This window comes from Sorex araneus, chromosome 2, assembly GCF_027595985.1.
Source record: "Sorex araneus isolate mSorAra2 chromosome 2, mSorAra2.pri, whole genome shotgun sequence".
Lineage (NCBI taxonomy): Eukaryota > Metazoa > Chordata > Mammalia > Eulipotyphla > Soricidae > Sorex > Sorex araneus.
This window is the reverse complement of record NC_073303.1, coordinates 293,264,797-293,290,643: the sequence shown is the minus strand read 5'-3', so window position 1 is coordinate 293,290,643 and position 25,847 is coordinate 293,264,797. Positions and strand designations below refer to the sequence as shown.

The 25,847-nt window shown below is 49.1% G+C and overlaps 1 protein-coding gene across 1 annotated transcript in view; it reads left to right on the top strand.

The window, feature by feature from the left end:
• The first annotated feature begins 573 nt into the window (after positions 1-573).
• VPS8 (VPS8 subunit of CORVET complex) overlaps positions 574-25,847 on the top strand; it is a 262,990-nt gene continuing 237,716 nt past the window's right edge. Inside the window, exons 1-5 of the mRNA XM_004603039.2 lie at positions 574-684; positions 16,723-16,959; positions 17,994-18,062; positions 21,234-21,364; positions 24,076-24,169. Of these exons, the coding sequence (XP_004603096.2) occupies positions 16,807-16,959; positions 17,994-18,062; positions 21,234-21,364; positions 24,076-24,169 (447 nt within the window). The 5' untranslated portion in view covers positions 574-684; positions 16,723-16,806. The remainder of the gene's footprint in view (positions 685-16,722; positions 16,960-17,993; positions 18,063-21,233; positions 21,365-24,075; positions 24,170-25,847) is intronic.

Below are 25,847 nucleotides of genomic sequence, written 5' to 3'. Positions count from 1 at the left end.
TATCCCTTTACCTACTTTTAACACTCAGATTTTGTCCAGCGTGGTCATTCCCAGCTATTATTATCATACTGCTCTCTTCTTTATTTATTTTAATTTTTTTATTTTTTGCTTTTTGGGTCACACCCAGCGATAGACAGGGGTTACTCCTGGCTCATGCACTCAGGAATTACTTCCGGCGGTGCTCGGGGGACCATATGGGATGCTGGGAATCGAACTCAGGTTGGCCGCGTGCAAGGCAAACGCCCTACCCGCTGTGCTATGCTCCAGCCCCTCTCTTCTTTATTTTACCTTTTTGAAAAATTACTTGTTCCAAACGTCTGAAAACCTGGTAGATACCCAGTATCTACCAACATCTATTTGCCCTTTCTGGGCTGGCTGAAGATACTTTGACTTTCTTGCTGAATTCATTGCGGTCTTAGGGCTGGGAAAGGATTTCTTTTCTCGGCCCCAGGGCTGCTACTTACTGGTCAGTCTCTGTTACCAAGTTTCGCTTCTTTAATTTCCCATTAAATCCCCGTGTTTCTGGCCCTTTAAAAGGGGGAGGGGATTCGGTAAAGAAAGGGGTGGAGCGTCGCGGAGGAAAGCGGAAGCGCGGCGCCCGCGGTGGGCACTGCGCGTGCGCGAGCCCCGAGGGGGCGGGGTCACGTGGCCCGGGGTCCTGGGCCGGGATGGCTGCGCGCACAGGTAACGAATCTGCCTTCCGCGGCTCGTCGGCCGGCCCGGGAGCGGGGGGCTGTGGCCTTGGTGGGGGGAGGACACGCGCCCCGGCGCTTTCCTTGCGACGCAGCTGCGCGGCCCGGGCTGGCCCACGGGGCAGCTGCAGGCAGACTCCGCGCACGGGGGCCCCGGGGCTGGGCGGGGTGCACGCCGGGCCGGAGGGGCGTGCCGGGCTGCTGGCCCCGGGCGCGTCCACCTGCTGCTCTCCAGTGCAGGGGGCGCTGAGGGACCCTCGCGCCTCAGCCCCCACCCGCTTCCCCCACCCGGAACCCCGGCTGGAACAGGTGTGCGCAGCCCGCCTTGGCTTGCTGGGGGCTCCCGGGTGGGCACCTGCGCCTCTGCACAGGGGCACGTGAGGACAAGACTTCACACCTAGGCGGGGTGTCCGCCGCTCAGGCTTGGTTCGGGGTTCGGCGGGCTCGGAGGCGTGGCCCAGGATGAGGGCAGTAGAGGGACTCCCGGTGGGCTGGTTGATGCTCCAGGTGGGAAAAGCGCTGCCTCCCGGGTCCAGGTGTGCGGGGAGCGTGGGGTGGGATGGAGTAGCTTCAGGGGGAGGTTCCCGGGCCTCGGCGCGCCCCTCCTTACTCTCCTGCTGCGAGGCTGATAGGCTGGCGTGTGTCCTCTGTGTCCCCCACCCGCAGCCACACTGTCACACTCCTACCCCACCTCCCACTCTCCCCCCCAAAAAAAAGATAAACATGGATGTTAACTCCTGACGCCAACTCTACTCCAGATGTCTGAGCGTGAGAGATAATTGCACGGCAGGTGTTTGTGTTTGAAGAAGTATTTAATGGGGACGCAGGGCCTGCATGGATGTGCCTGGCAGAGTTGACGAGGGAAGCCTCTGACAATAGCTGGACTGTTGTGCAGAGTGCAGACTAAAGATACAGGGGAAGAAAATTTGAGTTTGGTGGCCCGCTTTCCATCAGCATCTCGGCCTGCAGGACTCTTATCAGTTGTAGATGGGAACGAGAGGTCATGTCCTTGCCACTCGATAAAGTGAGATTAATTTACAATCTCTTGAGATTAACTTAACGATCTCTTCATAGTTTCCGCAGATTTTAGAATTTTCTCCTGGTTCAGAACTTTGGATATCATGTAGATTATTTTAAGAGTGAAGTTCAATTTTTAAGTGACTCTTGAATGAATATTGCATTATCTTCAGTCGGTGTAACAGCTCCTGTGTAACACTAGCCAAGCTTCAGTGTCCCCAGTAAAGAGAAGACGCCTACCTTCATAATCTAGAAATACTGGCGGCGGACGTTGTTTGGCTGGCTTGGACACAGGACTGTCATGTACTTACTCTTCCTTGTGGGCAGATAGGGCAGTTGATTGGGAGAACCACCGAAATTGCAGGGAGCGGAGGAGGAATGGTTTTCTGAAGGAAAGCTGGTGTAGGTGTTGGGAGGATTTATTGTAATCATTTTTTCTTTCCCACTGCAGTTTAGCAAGAAACTGCTTCTTGTTCTTAAACACACACACACACACACACACACACACACACACACACACACAACAGTTTTGTGAGCTAGGGAGGTGACTCAAAGGACCGGATTGCACACTGCTCCATGTGGGAGCTCCAGGTTTGATCCCAGGCACTGAGTGGTCCTGCAGTATCGCCAACTATGCTCCCCTCTACCCTGTCTCCCAAAGAATGATGTTCGGGACTCCATCCTCCTTTATACCTGCCAAGGGGAAGTAGGGTAACAGTTTAACCGATTGGGAGTGAATTAAGATGTCTCAGCCTGAAATTTCTTCTTTGCATTTAACTCTGAAGAATGTATCTATATTCAGTGGAGAGAGGAGGAAAAGAGAATGTATTTCAGCCTTCATGGCCCAGGTGCTTCTCTAAGGTTGAGGTGGATCTTGGAAGAGAACTTCTTATATTGGTAGGTACTTGCTAGAGACTGAAAAATAAGGGGCTGGAGTGATAGTTCAGTGGGTCAGGTGCTTGCCTTGCGCAAAGCCAGCCAGATTTGATCTCTAGCATCCTTTATGGTCCCCTGCCCCCACCAGATGTGATCCCTGAGCCCAGAACCAGGAGGAAGCCCTCAGAACTGCCAGGTTCTGTGCCCTCCCTAAAGGAAACTGAAAAATGATTTTTCTCATGACTTTTGCCTGATACATCATATATACATAGATACAGGTATTTTGCCTGGCAAGCTACCCGTGGCATATTCAGTATGCCAAAAACAGTAACAAGTCTCACAGTGGAGACATTGCTGGTGTCCGCTAGAGCAAATTGATGAGCAACGGGATGACAGTGACAGTGACAGTCCTTATACTTGCTCTGAAACTTGGAATAGAGGATGAGCATTTTTATTCCTTGAGTTGGGATTTCTGGAAGGTTGTGTCTCACAGTTTGTAGAACTAAGATTCATGCATAGGTAGGTGGGTCTCAGGCACTCTCCTTTCCCCTCCTTACAAAAATTAAAGTATCTTTTTTAGCTTTTGTTGTTTTTTTCTATATTATACTTTTATTTCAGATCTTTAGTCAAATTCCTTCCTAGATCTTCAGTCCTCTTGCATGTCATAGTTAGTTTTCTATAAACATCGTTGCTGTCTGCGTACAAATCAGTGCCAATGGAATTAAAGAATCAAACTATTTAAACAAAGTAAAGCACTTTAGTAACTTTTTTTTCAAACCCTATTCCCAGGCTTCTTCAGTTTAGCTGCAAAGAATGTGTTGTGTGTAACAGTAAAAACTGCAAAGAGCTATAGTGTCCAAGGCACTTGAGCGTAAAAATACCTAGATCGGATTGGCTTCTTGAACACATTTTAATAAGCAGTCATAATATGCCATAGCTGCTCCTAGTTGCTTCCAGGGCTTGTCTTCTGCAGAAGTTTGCTCAGTTCTGTTTGCTTCATTCTTGGAAGCCTCAGCAACCGTTTCTGTGAGATCCCGAACTTCCTCCTCCTCCTTGTCTCCAGTAGCAAGTGGCGCTTTTATATCCAGGATTATTTGGGCCGCACTTCAGCCGGTCTCCTTAAACCTGTCCTCCCGTCTGTAGCCCGGTGGTTTGAGATGCCAGCAAGCGTTTCTGTCTGCTGCTTTGTCTCGGCGTGGCCTGTATTGATGCAAGTGTTTGCTGCCAGAGATGCCTGAGCTTTAGGGTTGGTAAAGTGAGTTCCTTGGTTTGAGAACATAATCAGTACAGGAGATATTGTTTGCCTCTAACTTCTTTTTTTGGGGGAAGGGAGGACCCCTGGTGGTGCTCAGGGGTTACTCTTGGCTCTGGGCTCCGGGATCACTCCTGGCTGTGCTTGAGGGACCCTATGGAATGCCAGGAATCGAACCCAGGTTGGTTGCGTGCAAGCGAAACACCCTGCCCTCTGCCCTATCTCTTTGGTCCCAACCCTTAACTTCTAGGAGAACTGAAGTTTGTTGTAATCATCTGCTTTAGCTGTCCTGTGAACCACCTCCTCGTTTCTGCCAGCGACCCCTTTTCCAGATTCCACACTTGTCCCTGCTGTTCAGGGAGTGTCTCTTGGCCCATGTGTGTTCCGTTTTGTTGGGATGGAGTCCGACTGCGTGGAGCTGGCCTGCATGGGGACTGGGGTTGGTGCCGCGGGGTGTCGGAGGGCCGGCTGAGATCAGGGCATGTACGTTGGGACACGGGATGACAGCTTTCTTTTTCTTTTTCAAAAACTTGGGCAGCAGGTGGGGAGGGTGTTGGGCCACACCCTCCCAAGCTCATGGGTTACTCCTGGCTCTGTGCTCCGGGGACCGTGTGGGGTACCAGGGATTGAACCCAGGTTGGGTGCATGTGTGGCAAGTGCCTTACCTGCTCTGCTGTTGCTCTGGCCCCTCTTCCTTAATTTTTTTTCTTTCTTTTTTTTTTTTTTTTGCTTTTTGGGTCACACCTGGCGATGCTCAGGGGTTACTCCTGGCTCTGCACTCGGGATTTACCCCTGGCGGTGCTCAGGGGACTATATGGGATGCTGGGAATCCAACCCAGGTCGGCCGCGTGCAAGGCAAACGCCCTACCCATTGTGCTATTGCTCCAGCCCCCCTCTTCCTTAATTTTAAGCAGTCACTCCTCTTATTTAGACATTTACTAGGAAAGAGGAGGAAACAGGTTTGGAATTTTTCCTTAGCGACTGGCTACTGGGCTAGACCGTTCCCACTTGTGGTGGGCCTCCCTAGGTCTGAAAGATAGCGGGAGGGTCCAGGAAGCAGCCCATGGCTCTGTGTGGTAGAGCATCTAACCCGGGCCTGCTTCTCAAGTGCATGGCTGAGGTTCAACTTGACGCCCCTTGGCAATGGAGTCCCCTCCAGTGCTCCAGGAAGGAGTCAGGTTGGAGACTGCCGTCTAAGTGCCCAGGGAGCCCCCCGTGCAGCCTGGGTTCCCACCTCGTGGGAATCATGTGCCGTTTGTTCTTGTGAGCATGTATGAGGTGGGTTGCTTGTGCCCGAGGCGCGCCAGTGCTGGCACTGACCCCTCTCCTAGCCTGTGTCCACTCACAGGCACTGAGTGTGGGGTGGTGCGCTGAGTGCCCGGCTCTGGGAATCAAACTCTCCTGTTTCCTGTTTTTGCCGAAGATAAAGTTGACTTATAAGCTGAATGGACATAGCCATTGTTTTCATCTTGGCCAAAACGCTGAACTAATGCAAAAGAACAGAAAACACTCGAAGGTGTGGGGTTTGTGGTGCACGTATATGTATATCTGAGCTGAATGATCATTAAAAAGTCAGTGTTGGGGACTTAAAGGATGGGACTCTCCAGGAGAGACCTTTTTGGGGGTAGAGTGACTGGATCTTATTTTGAATGACCGAGACTCGAAGACAGTCATGGCTACTGAAGGAGAGAGGGGGCATGAGTGAGTGGATTGGCGGGTTGATTAGTTACTGAGTAATTAGGCAATGAGAATACAGTGGGGTGCAAGGCAGATCTGGGCTTTGTTCTCTTTAGAATTCTCATTCCAGTTGAGGGAGCGGAAAGGTGGTGCAGACACTGAAATCATGATTGCAGTATAATAAGGGCAATGAAAGAGGACAAGTATGCTATAGGTGCGTATTAATGGGAAGCCTAGCTTAGCTGAGCTGGGCAAGAGGCTTTCGCAAGGAAACGAAGTTCTCTCTCTCCCTCCCTCCCTCCCTCCCTCCCTCTCTCTCTCTCTCTCTCTCTCTCTCTCTCTCTCTCTCTCTCTCTCTCTCTCTCTCCATCTCTCTCTTTCCCCCTCTCTCTCTCTTCCCTCATTGTTGTTGGTGCCAGGGTCAAGACTTCCTGCATGGGAAGCCTGTGCACGCCCCCCCCCCCCCAGCCACACCTCCTGCAGGGAGGCAGAGTCCTAACTGCTCCCTGATGGATGAACGTGATCAGCCGTAGTAGACAAGCCTGATTACCTAAAGGAAAAGTCCGTATTATTTCTTGGTTTCTCATGGCTTAGAGTCCTGTGTGCTGTGAGTTAAACTGTTCTTTGGAACCTCACAGTTACAGGTAATGAAACAGGTGTGTTACACTCGTGGCGGTGGTGTTATTCCTAGCCTCCGAGTCTTGTGTTCATCTGCACATCATCCGTGGCTGTGCGGGTCACAACGCCTCCCGAGGAGCCGGGGTGGAGCTGAAGAGGGAGAGCAGCTGCCTTCCCTGCGTACAGCCCTGAGTGCGCTCTCGGGGACTGAGGGGCCCCTGAGTATCACCACCAGGGAGGTCGGGTGTGGCTCTGGTGGCCACCGAGCACTGCAGGGAGTGGCTCTTACAGTTGAAAAAATAAAATCTATTGGCTGGTGCAGTATACGGAGAAGCATGATCCCATTTTTTTATTGTCTAATGAGGGGTGAGAAAAGACATAGTCATATGGTAGTCTAACTAATGAGCCAATCTGAGGGACGTGCCTCAACACTGTCCCAAAGAAGTCACGAAGATACCGGGAAGTGCACAAAGGGATGGGGGAAAAATGAAGAGGAAAAGGAAGGGAAGGGGAAGGGGAAGGGGAAGGGGAAGGGAGCAGGCGAAGCAGGAATGTGGAGCCATTCCTTTTTTTTTTTTGGTCACACCTGGCAATGCTCAGGGGTTACTCCTGGCTCTGCTCTCAGGCTTACTCCTGGCGGTGCTGGGGGGACCATATGGCATGCTGAAGATCGAACCTGGGTTGGCCGAGTGCAAGGCAAACGCCCTACCCACTGTACTATTGCTCCGGCCCAGCCATTCCTATTTTTGTTGTTGTTGTTATTGCTGTTTTTTTTCTTTTAATTAAAAAAAAAAAACTTTGGGGCCACACCCAGCAGTGCACAGGGCTTACTCCTGGCTCCACCCTGACAGATCACTGCTAGTGGGCACAGAGCACCGTCTGGGGCGTGCTGTGCTCTGTCCGAAGTCCCCTCGGGAGCTATTCCCGAAGGAAATCAGAATGATCTTGGAGGAATCTGATTACAACAGTATGTTGGGACCAGAGAGATGATGCAGGGGTTAATGTGCTGACCTGGCATTAAGCCACTTGTGACCCCGAGTAGGGTCCCCTGAGCACCACCAGGAGTGATCCCTGAGCACAGAGCCAGGAATAAGACCTGAGCATCTCTAGTATGGCTCAGAATACAGCCACCAAAATAAAGCAGTACATTTAGCTGTCATCTTTTAGCTTTCTGGCTTTGAATTTGAAATCTTACCCTGTCGTTACTGGGGAATTGTTGCAAGGGAGTTTGTTTACCGAAAAAAGACAGTATAATACTAATGGAAGTTAATCCTCTGTTTTATTTTGCTTCACGAAACAAAGTATAAGATGACCAGACAAAAAAGTGAAATGGAAGAAGAGAAAAGCTTGATTGAGAGGGCCAGATACAGAGTTGGCTTGTAAAATCTTTTCCTTAATATGATTTCATGGTATCCTCTGAAGTGTAATGCGTTTATAAATACCCTTGATTTCACTGTAAAATGAAAAGTAATTTATGCAACATTTTTAGGAGATAAAGAAAATGTCAGTGATTTATCCAGGATCCAGAACTGGAGAATAATTGAAAATGTTTCCAAAGGTTTAAAAAAAAAAATAAAAAAATGCAGATGACAGAGTTCCCACTATCCTGGCGAAATAGAGGTGGATCTCATCCAAGAGTTTTTATTTACTTGGCCAGTGTCATAATGGGACAATTGCAGCTTATATGGTCTATTTTTTTTAATGGTTCTCAAATCTATTAGTAGTGGTTGGAAATAACCTTATTAATGAATGGGCTTATCTTGGGAACTATCAAGATGTCACATTATCTTAAATTGGGACTAATAAAATACAAGCACTCAGAAGAGGGCAATCTACTGGGTAATCATAATTCTGTGACATACATTTCATGTCCAATTAATCTGATTTCTGTCTGGGAGAGACTGAGAAATGATCGGCATAACCTTTATTGTGTTTGTAGGTGTGCTCTGTGCTTGGCATCCCATTAGAACCATAAGAGCACTCGGTCGCAGGATGGTTGGGTGAGGAGCTAATTGTCGAATTGTGTCCCAAGGGGAAGCTGTTGGCAGCTCCTTGCCAGCCTTTGTGCTGGGAGAGCGTGCATGTGGTATCTGAGGGCTCCATCAGCGTCAGGGGAGCCTATTATGCGTCACATATTTAGCGTTTCATCACCGGCTCGCCTCCTGGAATGAAGAGGCTTGCTCCATAAATATTTGGGCAACACCACGGGACAAGGGAGGGGTTTGTGTTTCAGATTGTTGGCGAGGTCGCCAGCTACAAACATACGTTGGTGTGTGTTAGCATTTTCAGTGCCTTTTGCTGCCATTACTACGCGTGCAGTAGCTTCAAACCACACAGCTCTGTTATTTTCCAGTTCTGCTGCTCACAAGCCCAGCACGGGTCCTAAGGGGCGGAGCTGGTGGCCTGGGGAGGCTCGGGGTGCACCTCGTCGCCCTTGCCTTTGGCAGCGGGAGGCACAGCCTGAGTTCTAGGAACCTTTCTCCACCTCCAATGCCCGCAGCATAGCTGCCACTTCCCCCAGCCTGTTTCTGGGGCCCCATCTCCACGCACCCACACCCACTCTTCTTCCTCTGTGCCCTTGGGTAATCCCCCCACTCAAAACCCTAACTTAATCCCCTCTGCAGAGTCCTTCCCACCACAGTGTTTATGGCTCACTCTTGGCTATGTGCTCGGGGATCCCTCCCAGCAGTGCTCAGGGTACTATGTGTGGTGCTGGGGATTGAACTGGGCTGGCCGCGTGCAAGGCAAGCACCCTGCCTGCTGTGCTTTCGCTTGGCCCTGCAGAGTCCCTTTGGGCGTCATGGTACCAGAGGCAGGTCCAGGCGTGCGGATGAGCGTGTGGGGTACTGTTGCTCTGCTCTTCGTGGGGAGAAGCTGCTCCTAACTTTGCCTTAGGGAAGTGTCCAAGCACCTTGGCCTTTTGGTTTTGTCTTTTGGCGGGAGCCGTGCCCAGCAGTGCTTGGGAGGTCATGTGTACCAGAGGTTAGACCTGGGGGTCTCTTTGCCAAACGTGTTTGCCAGCCCCTTGAGCTTTTACCCTGCTCCCCCCCGCCCCCCTCCCCAACCCTCCATGGTGGCCTTTGATCTAGAGGTCTCTTTGGGTTCTTTTCCTACCACTTTATTTAAACACCGTGGTTTACAAAGCTGTACATGGCTGATTTCTTACAGGTATTCAGTAGCCTAACTCCAGTTCCACCACCACTGTCACCGTCCCTCCACCGTTGTCTCCATTTTCCTAGCATCCCTCAAGCCTCGCCCCTAGCAGGCCCACCATAATTTATTTTATATTGTTTCTTACCACTCAATGGCTACCTGCATAATCAAAAAATATTCCCGTAGAAGAAAGTTTGTGAAAATTGTTGTATCTCACCATGGGGACATTAAGTCCTTGTCTGATGGCTTAGTAAGCTGTTGTTCCTTGTTAAGCCTTCTGTTTTTTTTTTTTAATTGTTTATTAATTTTTATTTTTATTTTTTAAAATAAATTTATTTATTTTTAATTAATGAATCACCATGAGGGTACAGTTATGGATTTATACACATCTGTGCTTATGCTTCCCCCATACAAAGTTCGGGAACCCATCCCTTCACCAGTGCCCATACTCCACCACCAGTAAACCCAGCATCCCTCCCATCCTCCCCAATCCCATCTCCCCCCACCCCACCCTGTCACTGTGGCAGGGCATTCCCTTCTGTTCTCTCCCTCTAATTAGCTATTGTGGTTTGCAATAAAGGTGTTGAGTGGCCACTGTGCTCAGTCTCTAGCCCTCATTCAGCCCGCAACTCCCTTTTCCCACATGGCCTTCGACTACATTATAGTTGGTGATCCCTTCTCTGAGTTGCCCTTTCCCCAGAATGTGAGGCCAGCCTCCTAGCCATGGAGTCAACCTCCTGGTAGTTGTTTCTACAATTCTTGGGTGTTAGTCTCCCACTCTGTTATTCTATATGTCATAGATGAGTGCAATCTTTCTATGTCTGTCTCTCTCTTTCTGACTCATTTCACTTAGCATGAAACTTTTCATGCCGATCCACTTAAATAAAAAATTTGTGACCTCCTTTTTTCTAACAGCTGCATAGTATTCCATTGTATAGATGTACCAAAGTTTCCTCAACCAGTCATCCGTTCTAGGGCATTCGGGTTTTTTCCAGATTCTAAGCCTTCTGTTTTAATGTTATTGGCAGTTGAGATTGGTCGGCTTCTATGTTACATCCCATCTAATCTGGTGTGCTGCTACTGGGATCTCATCGTGTCCAGTTTGGAGATGTTGCTCCAGAAAATGCAGTCTGTAGGAGAGGAAAGCCTGGCCGGAGGCATGGCGGCGGCTTTGGGGTGTAGGAGCAGCTGCCGGGGCTTCATTTGGGTGGGTGCTAGCCCCTGCCCCTCCCCGGTTGCCCCGGAGGTCTCAGCTGGGAGCGGGTGCCTGAGAAGTTTCTGCTGCTAGTTGATCTCTTTAGAGTTTTATTTATGAGTCTCTGGAGCAAGGCCGGTAGGTGAGCACAAATGGTGGTACCAGCGGATGTGGGCGTGGCCTGGGAGGTGGGAGGAGGCCTGAAGTCCTCAGCCACAAAGACCCGTGTGCCCGAAGGTTGTGGCAGGTTAGGTTCTTGGTGAGTCGGGCCTGAGGCCTGGCTGCAGTGAAGGAACAGCTGCAGGGCTTGTCAGGGCAGAGCCATCCGGCCCACTCCACGATTGCCCCGGAGGTCTTGGCTGGGACCTGCTGCCAGAGAAATTCTTGGGGCTCCAGAGCTCTGTTTGGGCTGGGAAAGGCGTTGGAATCAGTGAACTCCTCTCTTCTCTCCCTTGATTGACCCATTGCAATGACCACGATCCCCAGCAGGCCCCCCGCCAAGTTGGTGGCTATTAAAGTGGCCTCCATTACGCGTGCCGTCACCAGCTGGTGACTGTGTTTGCACACTTGGTGGCGGTGCTGCGTGCATTCTCTCGAGGTGCTCAGCAGAGGTTGCTGTGGTGCTCGAAGGTGCTCCCCTCGTGTTGCTTTCCCCTCCTGAGTGCTCACATGCTCCCAGCTGGCCCCAGAACAGAGAACCTGCTGTGCTCTGATGTCCTACATGGCAGAGCTGCTGGGGGGAGGGTGGGGTGTCCCGCCCCCACTCACTGTATCTGGGTGGAGTCAGGGATTGAACTTGCTCTTACTTGCTAAGGAGGAAGTTTTAGCCACCGAGACCCCCTCCCCTCTCCAAGGTTTTAGAATGAGCTGCAGGTCCTAGGATCCTCATCATGACGAAAGGTTTTTATTTACTATCTGCCACCTGGGCGTGGCCTGCACCAGTTTCAGGCTCGTGGGAAAACCTCCAGTAGTGCTGACCTGGCCTTCTGATACGCTGTCCTTCTGACTGGCCCAGCACCAATTAGACCTTTACAGAAGTACTGGGTCATGAGTCAGGGTCTTTCCCGTTGGAAAAATGTGGAAATCCTCGGGGCTGGAGCGATAGCACAGTGGGTAGCATTTGCCTTGCACACAGCCAACGCCGGGTCCATCCCATAATACCACCAGGAGTAATTCCTGAGTGCAGAGCCAGGAGTAACCCCTGAGGATCGCTGGGTGTGACCCCAAAAGTAAAATAAATTATTTATTGTAATTATTTAATATAATTCCTGAGGAAACTGTCAATGTAGATCATTCATTTTTTTGAAAACCAAATCAAGCATTATTCTTAAAGATTAGCAGTCACTGTAACACTGTTATATTCCTTCTTCCCAGAAGTCCTGCAGAAATGGTTAGATGCCTGCGAGGACTCTAGGTTGTAAGTAATCGAGGACAGAACAGCTGGGAAAGTGGGCAGAAGTGCTGGCCGGAGCAGACGTCCCAGGAGTCCGCAACCTGGGCTCAAGGGAGTCAAGACACTCTTTCCAGGCTGGAGAGAGAGTTCGGGGGAACACACTTCCATGGGGCTGACCCTGGGGAGCCCTAGCATTGCTGGGCGTGACCCCTCTGAGCTTGGAGCTGGGTGTGGTTCAAACTCCCCCTCCCCCCACCCCAAAAGAGACTCTTCCTCTTCTGCTCCTCGGTAAGTTTATGTCATTCTTAGAGAATCTCTGCCAGTGACGTGCGTAGCGGGCGTCCCGCCGAGAGAGCGGTACTGAATGCCCCCTTTTCTGCTGAGTGGGTGTGTGGGCGTACTGCTCAGCCTTGCTGTTCATTGTTTCGGGGGGCAGCGGAAGTGGCTTGCCCACACCAGTTCCCTCTTAATGAATTCCGGTGAAGGATTCTGGCGATTTTGTGCTATGTCTTACTGAGCATTAAAGGAACTTGGACCCATTTTCTAGTTGTATTCCAGTGTTCGGTGCATAGCGGGCCAGCGCTTAGATAATGCTCTGCAACATTGTAATCCTACATCTGTAAACACTATGTCATGGTCGGCACCCGGAAGTCCCAGAGGAGTTTTGATTGGCAGCCGTCACAGGAGCCTTTCCCAGAGCTGGATGCTGGCCTGGGCAGGCGGCATGAAGGGCCCGAACTCAGCTTGCAGGTACAGAAATAGAGGGGCTCAGGGCTGACGCGAAAGTGTGGGGGGCGCTTGCCTTGCACAGGGCCAGCCTGGGTTCCGTCCCCTGCCGATGTGGAATGATCCCTGGGCACAGAGCCAGGAATAAGACCTGAGCACTGCAGGGTACGGGCCAAAACCAAAACAAAAGCCAGTGACATGTGAGGGCTCAAAGAGGGAAGACAGACTGACCTTCTTCGTCTTCTCCTCCCCCCCCAGCTTCCTTTTTTCCTTCCCTTCTCCTGCCTCTTCTGCCCTCCTTCCTCCTCCTCATTTTCTTTTTGCCACATCAAGCAAAAGAGCACGCCACCATCAAGCGGTGCTCTGGGCTTAGTCCTGGCTCTACAGATTACTTTTAGCAGGGCTTGGAGGGTCGTATATGGTGCTGGGGATCTAACTTGGGTTAGTTGTGTGCAAGACAGTTGCCCTGCCTGTTGTACTGTCTCCTCAGCCCTGGTTTTATTTTTTTATGCAGTAGGTTTTGGTGCATGCCCGTGGCGGCACACTTGAGTGGTCAGTGTGGCGATCCCAAGAGCAGTGATTCTGCCAGGACCCTAGTTGGCCTGTGAAGTGGTGCTGGAGTCCGGCTCGAGGTCTTACAGCTGTGAGGCGGGTGCTCCAACACTGAGCTACTAACCCCCTGGCCCCCCTGCCCCCCACTCCCATCTGATTTTAACTTGTTTCTGAGTCTTATGTTCCTTCTCCTCTGCCACCACCTCACACCAGTCAACAGCTCAGTGGAGTTACAGCCGGAGATGGTCGGGCGATGCTTTTGCTTCAGGCTGTGCTTGATCACCTGAAGCTTCTTGGGTGTGGAGTCGGTGTTCTGAGAGTCTCTTACTTCCTCCACAGAAAAGATGTAAGAAGCGCTCAGAGGGACTGGACAGACAGTACAGTGGGTAAGGTGCTTGCCTTGCACATGACCAGCCGGGGTTCAGTCCCCTAGACCCCAAATGGTGTCTGAGCACATCACCAGGAATATGCAGGAATATGCTTTGAGCACCACTGGGTGTGGCCCAAAACCAAATAAGTAAATAAAAGCCAGAAAACCTTATTTTCTTAGGTTTGGAGAGAGAATTCAAAGTGTTGGCGTTGAGGCCTTGCTTGCAGGAGCCCCAGGTTTGGTCCCTGAGGCCACTGGGTAGAGCTCTAGTGTTTTCTGAGCACGGCTGGGACGCTCCCCCCGGAAAAATTGTTTTCCTACCCATTATTTTGGAAAGACAAGTGAAGAATGAGATATTTTAGATTCGTAAACATTTAGATAGATGAATTTGTTCCATTCTTCTTTCTTAAGTGTGCAAGTCTATTAATAACAGTCCTTTGGAACCGTTGAATGTGAATTAGATTGTACATGTTTGCAAACATACCTTGACTAATTGGAATCGTTTTTGCTGAGTGGTACAAACCAGAATGAACTTTATTAAGAAGTAGTTTGTCACTATCCTATTAAAAGCTAATGTTGCTGCTGCGTTTTGTTCATTGTAAAAGGAGCAGTGCATTTAGTATACCTGAGGTGAGGAGATCCTTTCAGATTTGCTAGATACAGAGTTCCCTCAACAACGGTCTTTCAGAAACATTTGATAGCTTGTGTAGTAGTTCAGAGCCTTAGAATCTCTCTTCTGTAGGGACCAGAGTGATGGTACAGTGGGGAGGACATTTGCTTTGCACACAGCCTATCTGGATTTGATCTCCAGAATCCCAGATGGTCCCCTGAGCACTCAGGGGTGATTCCTGAGTGCAGAGCCAGGAGTAACCCCTGAGCACTGCTGGGTATGGCACAAAACCAAAAATTTGTCTTCTGTAACATGTAAAGGAAATGAGCCTATATTTGGTATTAACCCAAATGTACTAGCTAGAAAGCTTGGTTTCAGCTCTTGAAAAAACCAGTCTTCTTGAGTCTATATGTCTTACACATTGTGAATATTAGTTCTCTTAATATGCTAGAAGAGGAAGTAAAACAAGGGGTGCTATTCTATAAAACTATATAAAAGTGTGGGCAAGTTTATTTAATAACAAGAGTAATTCTCATCCTTACGAACATTCTTTCTTAGGCCCTGGTGTGAGTGCTTGAGTCGAGTGCTTGCTTTGCATGTGTGGGAGCCTGGGTTCAGTCCCCGACACTATGCCCTCCCACCCCCAGTTAGTTTTTTCAGAATAGCTCTGTGGTTGTTAGACATTTTTTTTTTCCTGCCTAAATGAGGCCTCAAGAGTAAGATAAGAGTTCGCTGTGGTGAGGGGTTGGAGTGGTTGGTGGTGGTGGTTATGCCCTTTTGAGATAGGAGATATTTTGCTTTTTTTTTTTTGGGGGGGGTCACACCCGGCGATGCTCAGGGGTTACTCCTGGCTCTGCACTCAGGAATTACTCCTGGCAGTGCTCGGGGGACCATATGGGATGCTGGAATTTGAACCCGGGCTGGCCACATGCAAGGCAAACCCCCTACCTGCTGTGCTATTGCTCTAGCCCCTGCTTTTATTAATTTTTTGGGAGAAGATAGGAGATATTTTGAAAAAGCTTCTGTCCCTTACTGCTAGCTGTTGGGCTCTGTGAAAATACCTTAGTTTAGAACATGGATTCTTAAATGTTTTCACTCGCCACCTCTATCACCTGAAAAATTTGTACATGGTCCTGGGTATATAAAATAGGCATATAGGTTAATCACTGATGAGAAGTCACAGATTTGTATGGAAACAACATTTGTGACCCCTCCACATTAAGTTATATGATCACATGGGGTTGTAACCCACAGTTTTAAGGAGCTAGGTTCAGAATGTCTGTGTCTTCATTATCATCTGTCGATGGTATTATTTGTGTCTTCATAACAGAACCAAGTAATTGACTTTTTTTTTTAAATAGTTGGTATTTGTAACCTACTACCACACAAAATAAAAGTTTACAATTATTTTTTTCCTGAATTTTCCCCCCTAGTTTTCTAGAAAAGACGATTTTGCAAGTAAACTAGATTGTTTTGATGTGGCATTGTCTCATCCTGAACTGTGAAGTATAAGGACTGTGGAAGGCCCAAGCCCACTGTGCTTCCTGACACCACACAGTATCCAGGGTAGCTACAAGATGTAGTCCTGGGGGTCCCTGAGCACCACCGGGGGTGGCCTGGGAGGCCCTGAGCCCCGCAGCACTCAGAGAGGCCCTTGCAGTGCTGCGTCCCCCCCATGTTGACCTTCCTGAGCCAGTTGGCTGAGAATTGCCAGGAATTACCCACCACCGAGGCTTCCTGAGCACCATTTGGGGGACCCTTCCACCAAAGAATATACGCCCCCTACATTTCTCTTTCTTTTTTTTCTTTTTTTTTGCTTTTTGGGTCACACCCAGCAATGCTCAGGGGTTACTCCTGGCTTTGCACTCAGAAATTACTCCTGGCAGTGCTTGGGGGACCACATGGGATGCCGGGGATTAAACCCGGGTCGGCCGCATGCAAGGCAAACGCCCTACCTGCTGTGCTATCGCTCCGGTCCTACATTTCTCTTTCTTTAGTATTTCAGTTTTCTGTGAAAAGGTCGTGTTTCTCTATGACTCGCTTTCTAGAACTCTCTCATCACCTGTGGAATGACTTTATCCAGGCGCCATGACCGTTTCCCCTGGTAGGGCTGCGCCCTGAGCTCTGCTGCGCAGTATTAAGGAGAAGGGCCCATCCTGCACCTCCCATGGCCGAGAAGTCTCTGGCTTCTGTGTATGTGTCTTCCTGCCATCAAAACTGGTCTCTGCTCACCTCTGGGGGAGCCGGCAGCTCTGGAGTGTGAAGACGGGGTTTGTTGCCGCGTCGGTTCTGTTCCTCCTCCTCACCTCGTGAATCCTCCTGCTGTCAGTCCAGTGACCGAGCTTCTCTCTAGCCCAGGACAGTGACCAGCCCGTGGCTGGGGGTCACTCCCAGACCCCTGAGTTTGACCTTTGTGCTTTTATAGGAACCTGCTCCTGTTTCTTCACGCTGTCCAGGTGTTGCTTGCTTTTGCTTGTAATCAGTGATCGAACAAAGAATGAGGTTCCATAGAAGTCTGGCCAAACGGGTCTCTGTGACGTCCCGAAGGAAATCTAAATGATACACGTTGTTTTTTTTCTTTTTTTGAAAAGAGATCAGCACCCTCATCTAAGGCCAAAAACCAAACAGAACGAAAGCTTTCTGGGATTAGCTGAATACAGTTATTAAAAGCAAATATGGAAAGTGAATCAGACCATGAAAATTTGGACCAGAGCTTCGGTGCCAAGACTGCTGAAGAAGAACTGAATAAATCTTTCAATCTAGAAGCTTCGCTTTCGAAATTCTCTTACATAGATCTGGACAAGGAACTGGAGTTCAAAAATGACCTGGTAAAAATTCACCTTTAATCAAGTGAATGATGCTTAACTAGGGTATCAGAGTGTATTTTATTTATGACTCACAGACTCTCTGTAATGTTTTTATGGATTAATCACAGCCTGTAGTTTTATAGATAGTTTAAGCCCCCATTTGTATAATTCAGTACAATTTCAAAACAATCTATATTCTCATTTGAGCTTTCCAACACTCTGAAAACCCATTTTAAAGGGGAAGAAACTGAAGTGCATCTCTGTTAACAGACTTCTTGAGCTTGTAGAGCTAGTGGTTTATTTTGAGATATTATGGAGTGATGCTTTTTGCCCAACTGATATGATATAAATATGATTTTATCACCATAAAAATAATTTTCTTTTTTAGAAAATAGAGAAGTGTATTGGAAAGTGGAAGAGAAAAGAAACTCACCATGTGGGGAAACCATGAAAATACTTAACAACAAATTGTTTAATTTAATTGTATCCTCATAGTTTATGAAATAAATTAGAAACACAACATCATATCTTTGTATGTTAAGAACATGTCTACACTTACTTAGGGCATATCATAAGGCTTGCCTTGTTTTTTTAAAATTATGTTTAAGAAAGCAGATGAGATAGTAAAGCAGATCAGGTACTTGCCTCACATGTGGCTGACCTGGGTTCTATTCTTGGTACCACATATGGTTCCCTGAGCCTGCCAGGAGAGATTCCTGAGTGCAGAGCCAGGAGTAAGCCCTGGGCACCAATGGGTGTGGTCCAAAAACATACATGGGGAGGGGGGAGAGGGAAAAGCAGATGCCAGAGTCCTTCAACTGACTCCTTCTGGAAGGAACTGTCTCAGTGACACAGTTACTGCATATTTGTCCTCTGTAATCACTAAATATATAAATTAAAAAAAAAAAACAATTTGGTTGTCTTCTGATCTGACTCTTAGTTTGGTGGTAAATTTTGTCTTTTAATTCATAGTGGTTCTTATCAATTGAAAGATCCTTAAGGTCATAAGGGGGCAAAACCTCCTGGTGTGGTACTAACTTCCTTTCTGTCTTTAGATTGATGACAAGGAGTTTGATATCCCTCAAGTTGACACACCCCCAACACTAGAGAGCATACTGAATGAGGTGAGTATGTTTCTCTGACCTCTGTCCTCTTACGGCATCACATGGTAGGTTCATCTCCGGGTTCGTGTCTAGGTCTGCAGTCTCCTGCAGAGGAGTCGCCAGTCAGTTGTGACAGTGTCAGTTTAAGAGTGGGAGAGAGACAATCCACAGAGAAGCGGCAGGCATTCTGGTGAGCAACGTGGCCCGGACAATGCTCCGGACCCGAATCGGGGCCAGCAACACCGGGGGGCCGGAGGGAGGAGGTGCCGCCTGCACACCTTCTCCGGATGGAACCCCGGCGACACTGAGCTGCAACTAACACGGCTCCAGGATTCGGGACTGGGACAGATCCGAGCCGCGGGGGCCACTGGAGTGGGGCGGCGCCAGCCCAAAATCTGAGTGGTCCCGGCTGCCGGAAGTCACGCCCTCGACCCACCCTCGGCGCCATCTTGATGCCACAATCCACAGAGAAGCGGCAGGCATTCTGGTGAGCAACGGCCCGGACAATGCTCCGGACCCGAATTGGGGCCAGCAACACGGGGGGGCCGGAGGGAGGAGGTGCCACCTGCACACCTTCTCCGGATGGAACCCCGGCGCCACTGAGCAGCAACTAACACGGCTCCAGGATTCGGGACTGGGACAGATCTGAGCACTAGCGGCCGCGCGACCTTTTCTCTCAGAGAGCCAGCCCTGTGTAACCTCAGAGATCCAGCACCTGAGTAACCTCAGAGAGCCAGCACCTGTGCAACCTCCGAGAGCCAGCCCTGTGTAACCTCAGAGAGCCAGCACCAGAGTAACCTCAGAGAGCCAGCACCTGAGTAACCTCAGAGAGCCAGCCCTGCGCAACCTCAGAGAGCCAGCCCTGTGTAACCTCAGAGAGCCAGCCCTGTGTAACCTCAGAGAGCCAGCCCTGTGTAACCTCAGAGAGCCAGCCCTGTGTAACCTCAGAGAGCCAGCCCTGTGTAACCTCAGAGATCCAGCACCTGAGTAACCTCAGAGAGCCAGCACCTGTGCAACCTCCGAGAGCCAGCCCTGTGTAACCTCAGAGAGCCAGCACCAGAGTAACCTCAGAGAGCCAGCACCTGAGTAACCTCAGAGAGCCAGCCCTGCGCAACCTCAGAGAGCCAGCCCTGTGTAACCTCCGAGAGCCAGCCCTGTGTAACCTCAGAGAGCCAGCCCTGCGTAACCTCAGAGAGCCAGCCCTGTGTAACCTCAGAGAGCCAGCCCTGCGTAACCTCAGAGAGCCAGCACCTGAGTAACCTCAGAGAGCCAGCCCTGCGTAACCTCAGAGAGCCAGCACCTGTGTAACCTCAGAGAGCCAGCACCTGAGTAACCTCAGAGAGCCAGCCCTGTGTAACCTCAGAGAGCCAGCACCTGTGTAACCTCAGAGAGCCAGCACCTGAGTAACCTCCGAGAGCCAGCACCTGAGTAACCTCAGAGAGCCAGCACCGGCACAACCTTAAAAAGTTATTTTGATGTGGTGGGAGGTCATGTGGGGGAAGGGTGATGCAGGCCGAATACAGACTAGAGACTGAACACAATGGCCACTCAACACCTTTATTGCAAGCCACAACACCTAATCAGAGAGAGAGAACAAAGGGTAATTCCCTGCCATAGTGGCAGGGTGGGGTGGGGGGAGACGGGACTGGGGAGGGGGGAGGGATGTTGGGTTTACTGGTGGTGGAGAATGGGCACTGATGAAGGGATGGGTTATCGAACTTTGTATGGGGGAAACATGAGCACAAAGATGTATGGATCAGTAACTGTACCCTCACGATGACTCTCTAATTAAAAATAAACTAATAAAAAAAAAAAGAGTGGGAGAGAGAGAGCCCAAGGGGCACTGCATGCCAGAGGCCCCTGCATGGCCTCTTGAGCACTGAGCCAGGCATAGCCCCTGTGCACTGCTGGGTGTGGCCCACAAGTCTAAACAAAACAAAACAAACTTCCTCAGTGGCTTTCTCACTGCTCTGTGTATAATATGCTAATTATGTGAGTAACGATAATGTGTCAGGCTTTGTACAAGGTATTAGGGCACAGCGGTATACGGGATCAACAGGACTGTATTGTCAGCCAGGTAAATGGAATATAAAGCTTTGCACAATTTGCGTTCCAGTTTATCTTTCTGGGATGAACCTCCAGCCCCTACTAATAAGCTGCAGTCATATTAATAAAAAAATTTTTTTTGCAGTTTGGAGAGAGAGAAGAGGAGAGGGGGATATATTTATGTGTGTATATATATGTACATATATATGCACAAAGAGAGAGAGCAAGAGAGGGAGAGAGAGAGACTGTAGAGGCAGACTGTGGGGTTGGAGTGAGGCTGGCGGGAAACTGGGGACATTGGTGGTGGGGAATGTGCACTGGTGAATGGATGGCTGTTGGAACATTGTATGACTGAAACAGTCGTGAACAGCTTTGTAACCGTATATCTGATGGCGAGTCAATAAAAAATAAATTAAAAAAAATTAAAAAAACCTCTCCCCTGCCCCCCTTCTCTCTGTTGCTACTGTTCCCATAACCAGCCGTCTCTCACACTTGACGATGGTGCCACTTGCATACCCGGCCCTGGGGCTTGCCCGGGTTTGCACCCTCTATCTCTGTGCTCCAAAGAGCTGCAGACTTGGTTGTGGCTCTGGATCCCCGGCAGTGGTGCCAGCATGTGTGACTGATGTTGGAAGAGGAGTTCGTGGCCTCCGGGCCTGCAGTGCACGTGCTGTACCACCGGGCCGCCACCGGTCCCTGCGCCAGCCCTGCCGGACTGGGTCCTTTGTCCCGGGCGGCATCCCTGTTTTGGGATCACAGTGTTTGCTTGTGCAGTTTTCTCCCCAGAGTGCCTCTCCTCTGTCGGCTGGCCATACTCCTCCCGCTCTCTTATTTATAGCCTGGTGTTCTTGGTTTGCGTCTCAGTAGCACGAGTTAGCATGTGAAGTGTCTGTACAGGTTTGGGTTCTAAGAAATAGGCTGCAGCCCATAAAGAACCTGTGACTTTTTTTTTTTTTCTGCGACAAGTTAGGAATTTTGGGAGTGAATTCTTTGTAGCGAGAGATGCCTTTTGAAGTTGGAATTTAATTCTGTACTAAGCTTCTCTGGTCAATCGTGTCCGTATTTTGGAGAAATCCTTGATTGCTGCTCTGACTTACAGAGTATTCAGAGTTTTGAATTTATTGATCTCTCCTTCTTCCAATTTAGACTGATGATGAAGAGGAGTCCTTTGTTCTCGAGGATCCTACATTGTTGAACATAGATACTATTGATTCTCACTCCTATGATACTTCGTCGGTGGCAAGCTCAGATAGCGGTGACAGGGCCAACCTAAAAAGGTAAGAATTCATTGAAATCCCGTTGCCTATGGCTGGTATATTTGAGCGCTTAAGATCCAAAGGCCTCGTAGTGCAGTTTGGTCTGCTGAAGCCCTGCATGAGAATCAGAAGGTTCCCTTTTCTGGGAATGATATTATTCCCCGGTAAAGATTTTCTCACAGTTGAGCGGTGATGATGAAAAGGTGGGCATCACACCGCTGCCTTTGCGTCCCCTGTGGGAATCTGTGACAGTCGAGCTCCCGCAGGGCCCGTGGTGGGAACACAGACAGAACCCGGCCTAGTGTGGCGGTGGGGGCTTGGAGCTGGGCTTCCTCACCACCTCCGTTCCTTGAGCCCCCAGCCCCGGCCTCCCCTCCTTCTCCGAGGGTCAGCCCCAGCATTCTTTCATTCCCTTGGAAGGGGTTCAGAGGAGCGGCACCGAGATGATTAAAGATTTGGGAAAAGGACTTCTAACCCTAAATAACTTCATTTTGGCTGCTTTTCACCTTCCAAATTCCTGGAGAGAACATGAAAAGGAAAGAGAAGTGAAGGAAGCATAATGTAAATACTTTATTGAATTCATGTGTAACTTTAATGTTGATAAAGTTGTCTGTGGATTTTTCCTCTCTTCTTAAATTTTGCCATTATCAGAGGCTGTCATCTCCAGGTTGACAATTCTTATGGTATAGAGACCACTGCTGGGTATATTAACCTGTTCATCACTGTGTCCTACAGGTTTATAACTTAACATTTCTCTATAATATTGTATAGGTTTAGGGTTCACGTATAATTTTTTGATTCATGTATGTATAGTAACATGATTATCAAAGTAGGACTAGTTAACCCTTCATCACTTCACATAATTATTATATTTTTGTGTTGTAAAGACATTTAAGATATACTTGAGCGTATCTTAAAAGTTTAAAGTGTGGGGCTGGAGAGATAGCACAGCGGGTAGGGCGTTTGCCTTGCACGCGGCCGACCCGGGTTCAAATCCCAGCATCCCATATGGTCCCCTGAGCACGGCCAGGGGTAATTCCTGAGTGCAGAGCCAGGAGTAACCCCTGTGCATCGCCAGGTGTGACCCAAAAAAAAAAAGCCAAAAAAAAAAGCCAAAAAAAAAAAAAAGTTTAAAGTGTGTGCTTCACAGCGGGTAGGGCGTTTACCTTGCACGCGGCCGGCCCGGGTTCGATTCCCAGCATTCCATATGGTCCCCTGAGCACCGCCAGGAGTGATTCCTGAGTGCAAAGCCAGGAATAACCCCTGTGCATCACCAGGTGTGACCCAAAAAAGAAAAAAAAAAAGTGTGCTTCAGACTTTCTGAAATTTTGGGCATCCTGAGATTAGCTCCTGGCATTACATAGTCCCCTGAGCACTACTAGGTAAAACCCAAAAGTGAAAAGAAAAAAAAAGATGCATTTTCTTAGTAACTTCCAAATATGTAACATAATATTGTTAGCCGCAGTTATTGTGCATTATTAGATTTCCAGCACTTCCTCATAACTGCACGTGTGGGAATTGTGGCCCGACTGGCTTTTCCCTACTCCCCACCCACCCATTCTGCTCTACTCTCTGTTCTCTTGTTTTATTGGTGGGGGGCACAGGGCTTGTGCCATACCTTGCAGTGCTCAGAACTTACTCTTGGCTACGTGCTCAGGGGTGCTCACTCATGGTGGTGCTCAGGGATCGTATATGGTCCCAGGGTCTCAACCGGCATCACTGCATGCAAGGCAAGTGCCTTACCACCTGCACTAGCTCTGGGCTTTCTGTGGGTTTTCACTCACGTTTCTTGTCTAACATTTAAGAATCACTCGCTAAGGTGATTTTAGTGATTTAAGAATCACTCGCTAGAGAGATAGTACAGGGTTAGTTAAGGAACATGCCTTGCACGGGGTTGACCCTGGTTCTATCCCTGGCACCACACAGTTCCCTGAGCACTGCTGGATGTAGCCCCCAAGGCTCTGAGCACTGCAGGGGTGGCCCAGAGAGTACCTGGCATGGTAGGACCTGATAGCAACTTCTCCTTGGGTCCTAGCCTTGAACTGCGGGCTCCTTAAAAAAAAAAAATTATACTGTTAGTCCTGCTAACTTGCCTCTGAAGTTCTCAAGAGTAGGTAGGGACCTAGATGGTATGAATTTTTGTGTCCCCAGAGCATACTTTTGTTACACTGAGTACGTAGGCACATATCATTAGTAATATCTGATAAAATTTTCAAAAATTGCCCTTTTGTACAGGGTCATTGGAAATGTCAGTGGGGCATCAGACAGTAGTAGTGAATGAGAACTCCTAGATGGCTGGAGGATCAGAGTGAGGTTCTAGAGGGGAGGAGGGAGAGAAAGGTGGGCCAGGCCAGCAGTGAGGTGAAGGGGGCATGGCGGGCAGGAGAGGGCTCTGCAGGGACCTTCTGCTGAGTAGGTGAACTCTTGCTTGGACCTCAGGGAGGCAGGAAACAGTTTGAGTTAGTGGAAAAGGAATAAGGCCTTTGATTTCCTGCTTGTGTTTCTCTGAGGTTCATAGTTTAGTACATTTTACCGTGGCCCCATAAGATTCTGTACCTCTTTGCAAAACAGAACTAACCAATTACATACACTATTGTTTTCTGCTTTTCTTATTTTTATGTCATATTTTTTTCCTTTCAAAGCTTTGAACCACTGCCATTTCAATTTCGCACCCCCCTGTTCTTAAGCACCCCCCCACACCCCTTCTTCTTCTTTTTTTTTTTTCCGCCTAGGAAGAAGAAATTACCTGATTCTTTTTCACTCCATGGATCAGTTATGCGACATTCACTTTTGAAGGGAATTTCTGCCCAGATAGTGTCTGCAGCTGTAAGTATTTTGTTCGCTCCCCAACTTTATAACCTGCAATGGCATAATGATGTAGGAATGAGCATAAAACAAAGAGCAGCACTTCTCTTGGCCCGCGGCTCAAGAAAAATACAATCTGGCTTTCATGGTTTTGGTGTGATTATTCTTGACTCATGAGACACGGCTACACATCTTGACACAGAAATTAGTGCAGCCATGAAATAATGGTCTGCTCAGAGTCTTGGGTGCGCCCAGACGAGCCGTGGCAGCAGGTCTGAGCGGCACTTGCGGCCCTTTCTCCGGATTCCCTCTCCGTTGCCTTGCCATCCTGTGTGTGTGGTTGGGGAGCGCTCGTGGTTTTCATCGTTTCACATGAGGAAATGATTGACCAGAATTTTTCGCAGCCGAGTTTTTTCTCCTGATTCATGGAAGTCTTTAGCATGTACTTGATTTCATTTATTCTTAAGACTCTGAAAGCTGGCAAAGCAGGTCCCATTTTACAAACGAGAAGATACGTTCCGAGAGGCGAGGCTCACTTGGCTTACGTCACTGGGCGAGACCAGAGGTTCCTAAACTTTGTTGGCCTCCTGCCCCTTTTTCAAGGGGAAAAAAAAAAGTCACCCAGTGCCTTCCTGGATACCTATTGTCTTCCTTTAAGGGAACAAACTGGACCAGAGAGCTGGCAGAGTAGGTACAACTCTTGCCTTGCAGGCAGCAGACCCAGGTTCGATTCCTAGCACCCATAGGGTTCCCTGAGCCTTGCCAGGAGAGATCTCAGAGCAGAGAGCCAGGCAGGAGTAAGCCCTGAGCACAACTGGGTGTGGCCCCCCAAAACAAAACAAAAGGGGAGGGGACAAAGTGCCCCCAATTGTACCCGAGGGTCTGGCAAACCCCCACAACCTTGGAGCTGTCCAGCCCCCGGCAAGGGTGGTGGCCTCACCTTCTCCGGGAAACACGGATATGGGGAGAGCAGAGCCCTTAGGGAGAGCAGAGCCCTTAGAGTTTGAGAGTCGGGTTCCCCGTGGAGTGGAGGCAGCACCGGTGAGTGTGACACATGTCGTATCTGCGGTCTTTGTCTTGGCAGGCGACTCAGAGCATAATTAATGCAAAAAAGCTTTGATGTTTGTCAGAACGAGAGTTGGGCCCTGGAGACGAGGCAGGCGTGAGCGGCTGCTCTTTGCTGTGTCTCCGAGTTCTTTCGTTGCAGCGTAATTGGTGTTTTGCAGATTCCATCTGAGCACGGAGTCAGAGCAGCGTGTTTTCTTGGGGTTTAGACACCTGATACAAAAATGGCATCATGGCTCGGGAACTGCGTGTCAATTTTCAGGTTTATTTAGGAAAAACTTGTACTGCACATGCCGCAAAACCCAGAACAGAGCAAGAGGCGATCTCTGTGGGCAGTTGGTACACCCTGACCCAGCTCGTGTGTCCTGAAGGGGTTTAGCAGAGAGATAGTCAGGCCGTGGAGGAGCGGGGCAGTTGTCCTTCCTCCGTTAGGTGGACAGTAACTCATATTTGCCAGAATGGGAACCACCTGTTGAGGATTACATTTCCATGACGTTTTCTGAATTTAATCCTTATGTAGGTGATGAAATTCATTCCTTTCAAAATCAAGATGAACCAGAACAGTCATTTGACCCACCTGTGCAGTTTTAAAAATATTTTGAATAATGGAGACTGAGCTAAAAACTCAGACACT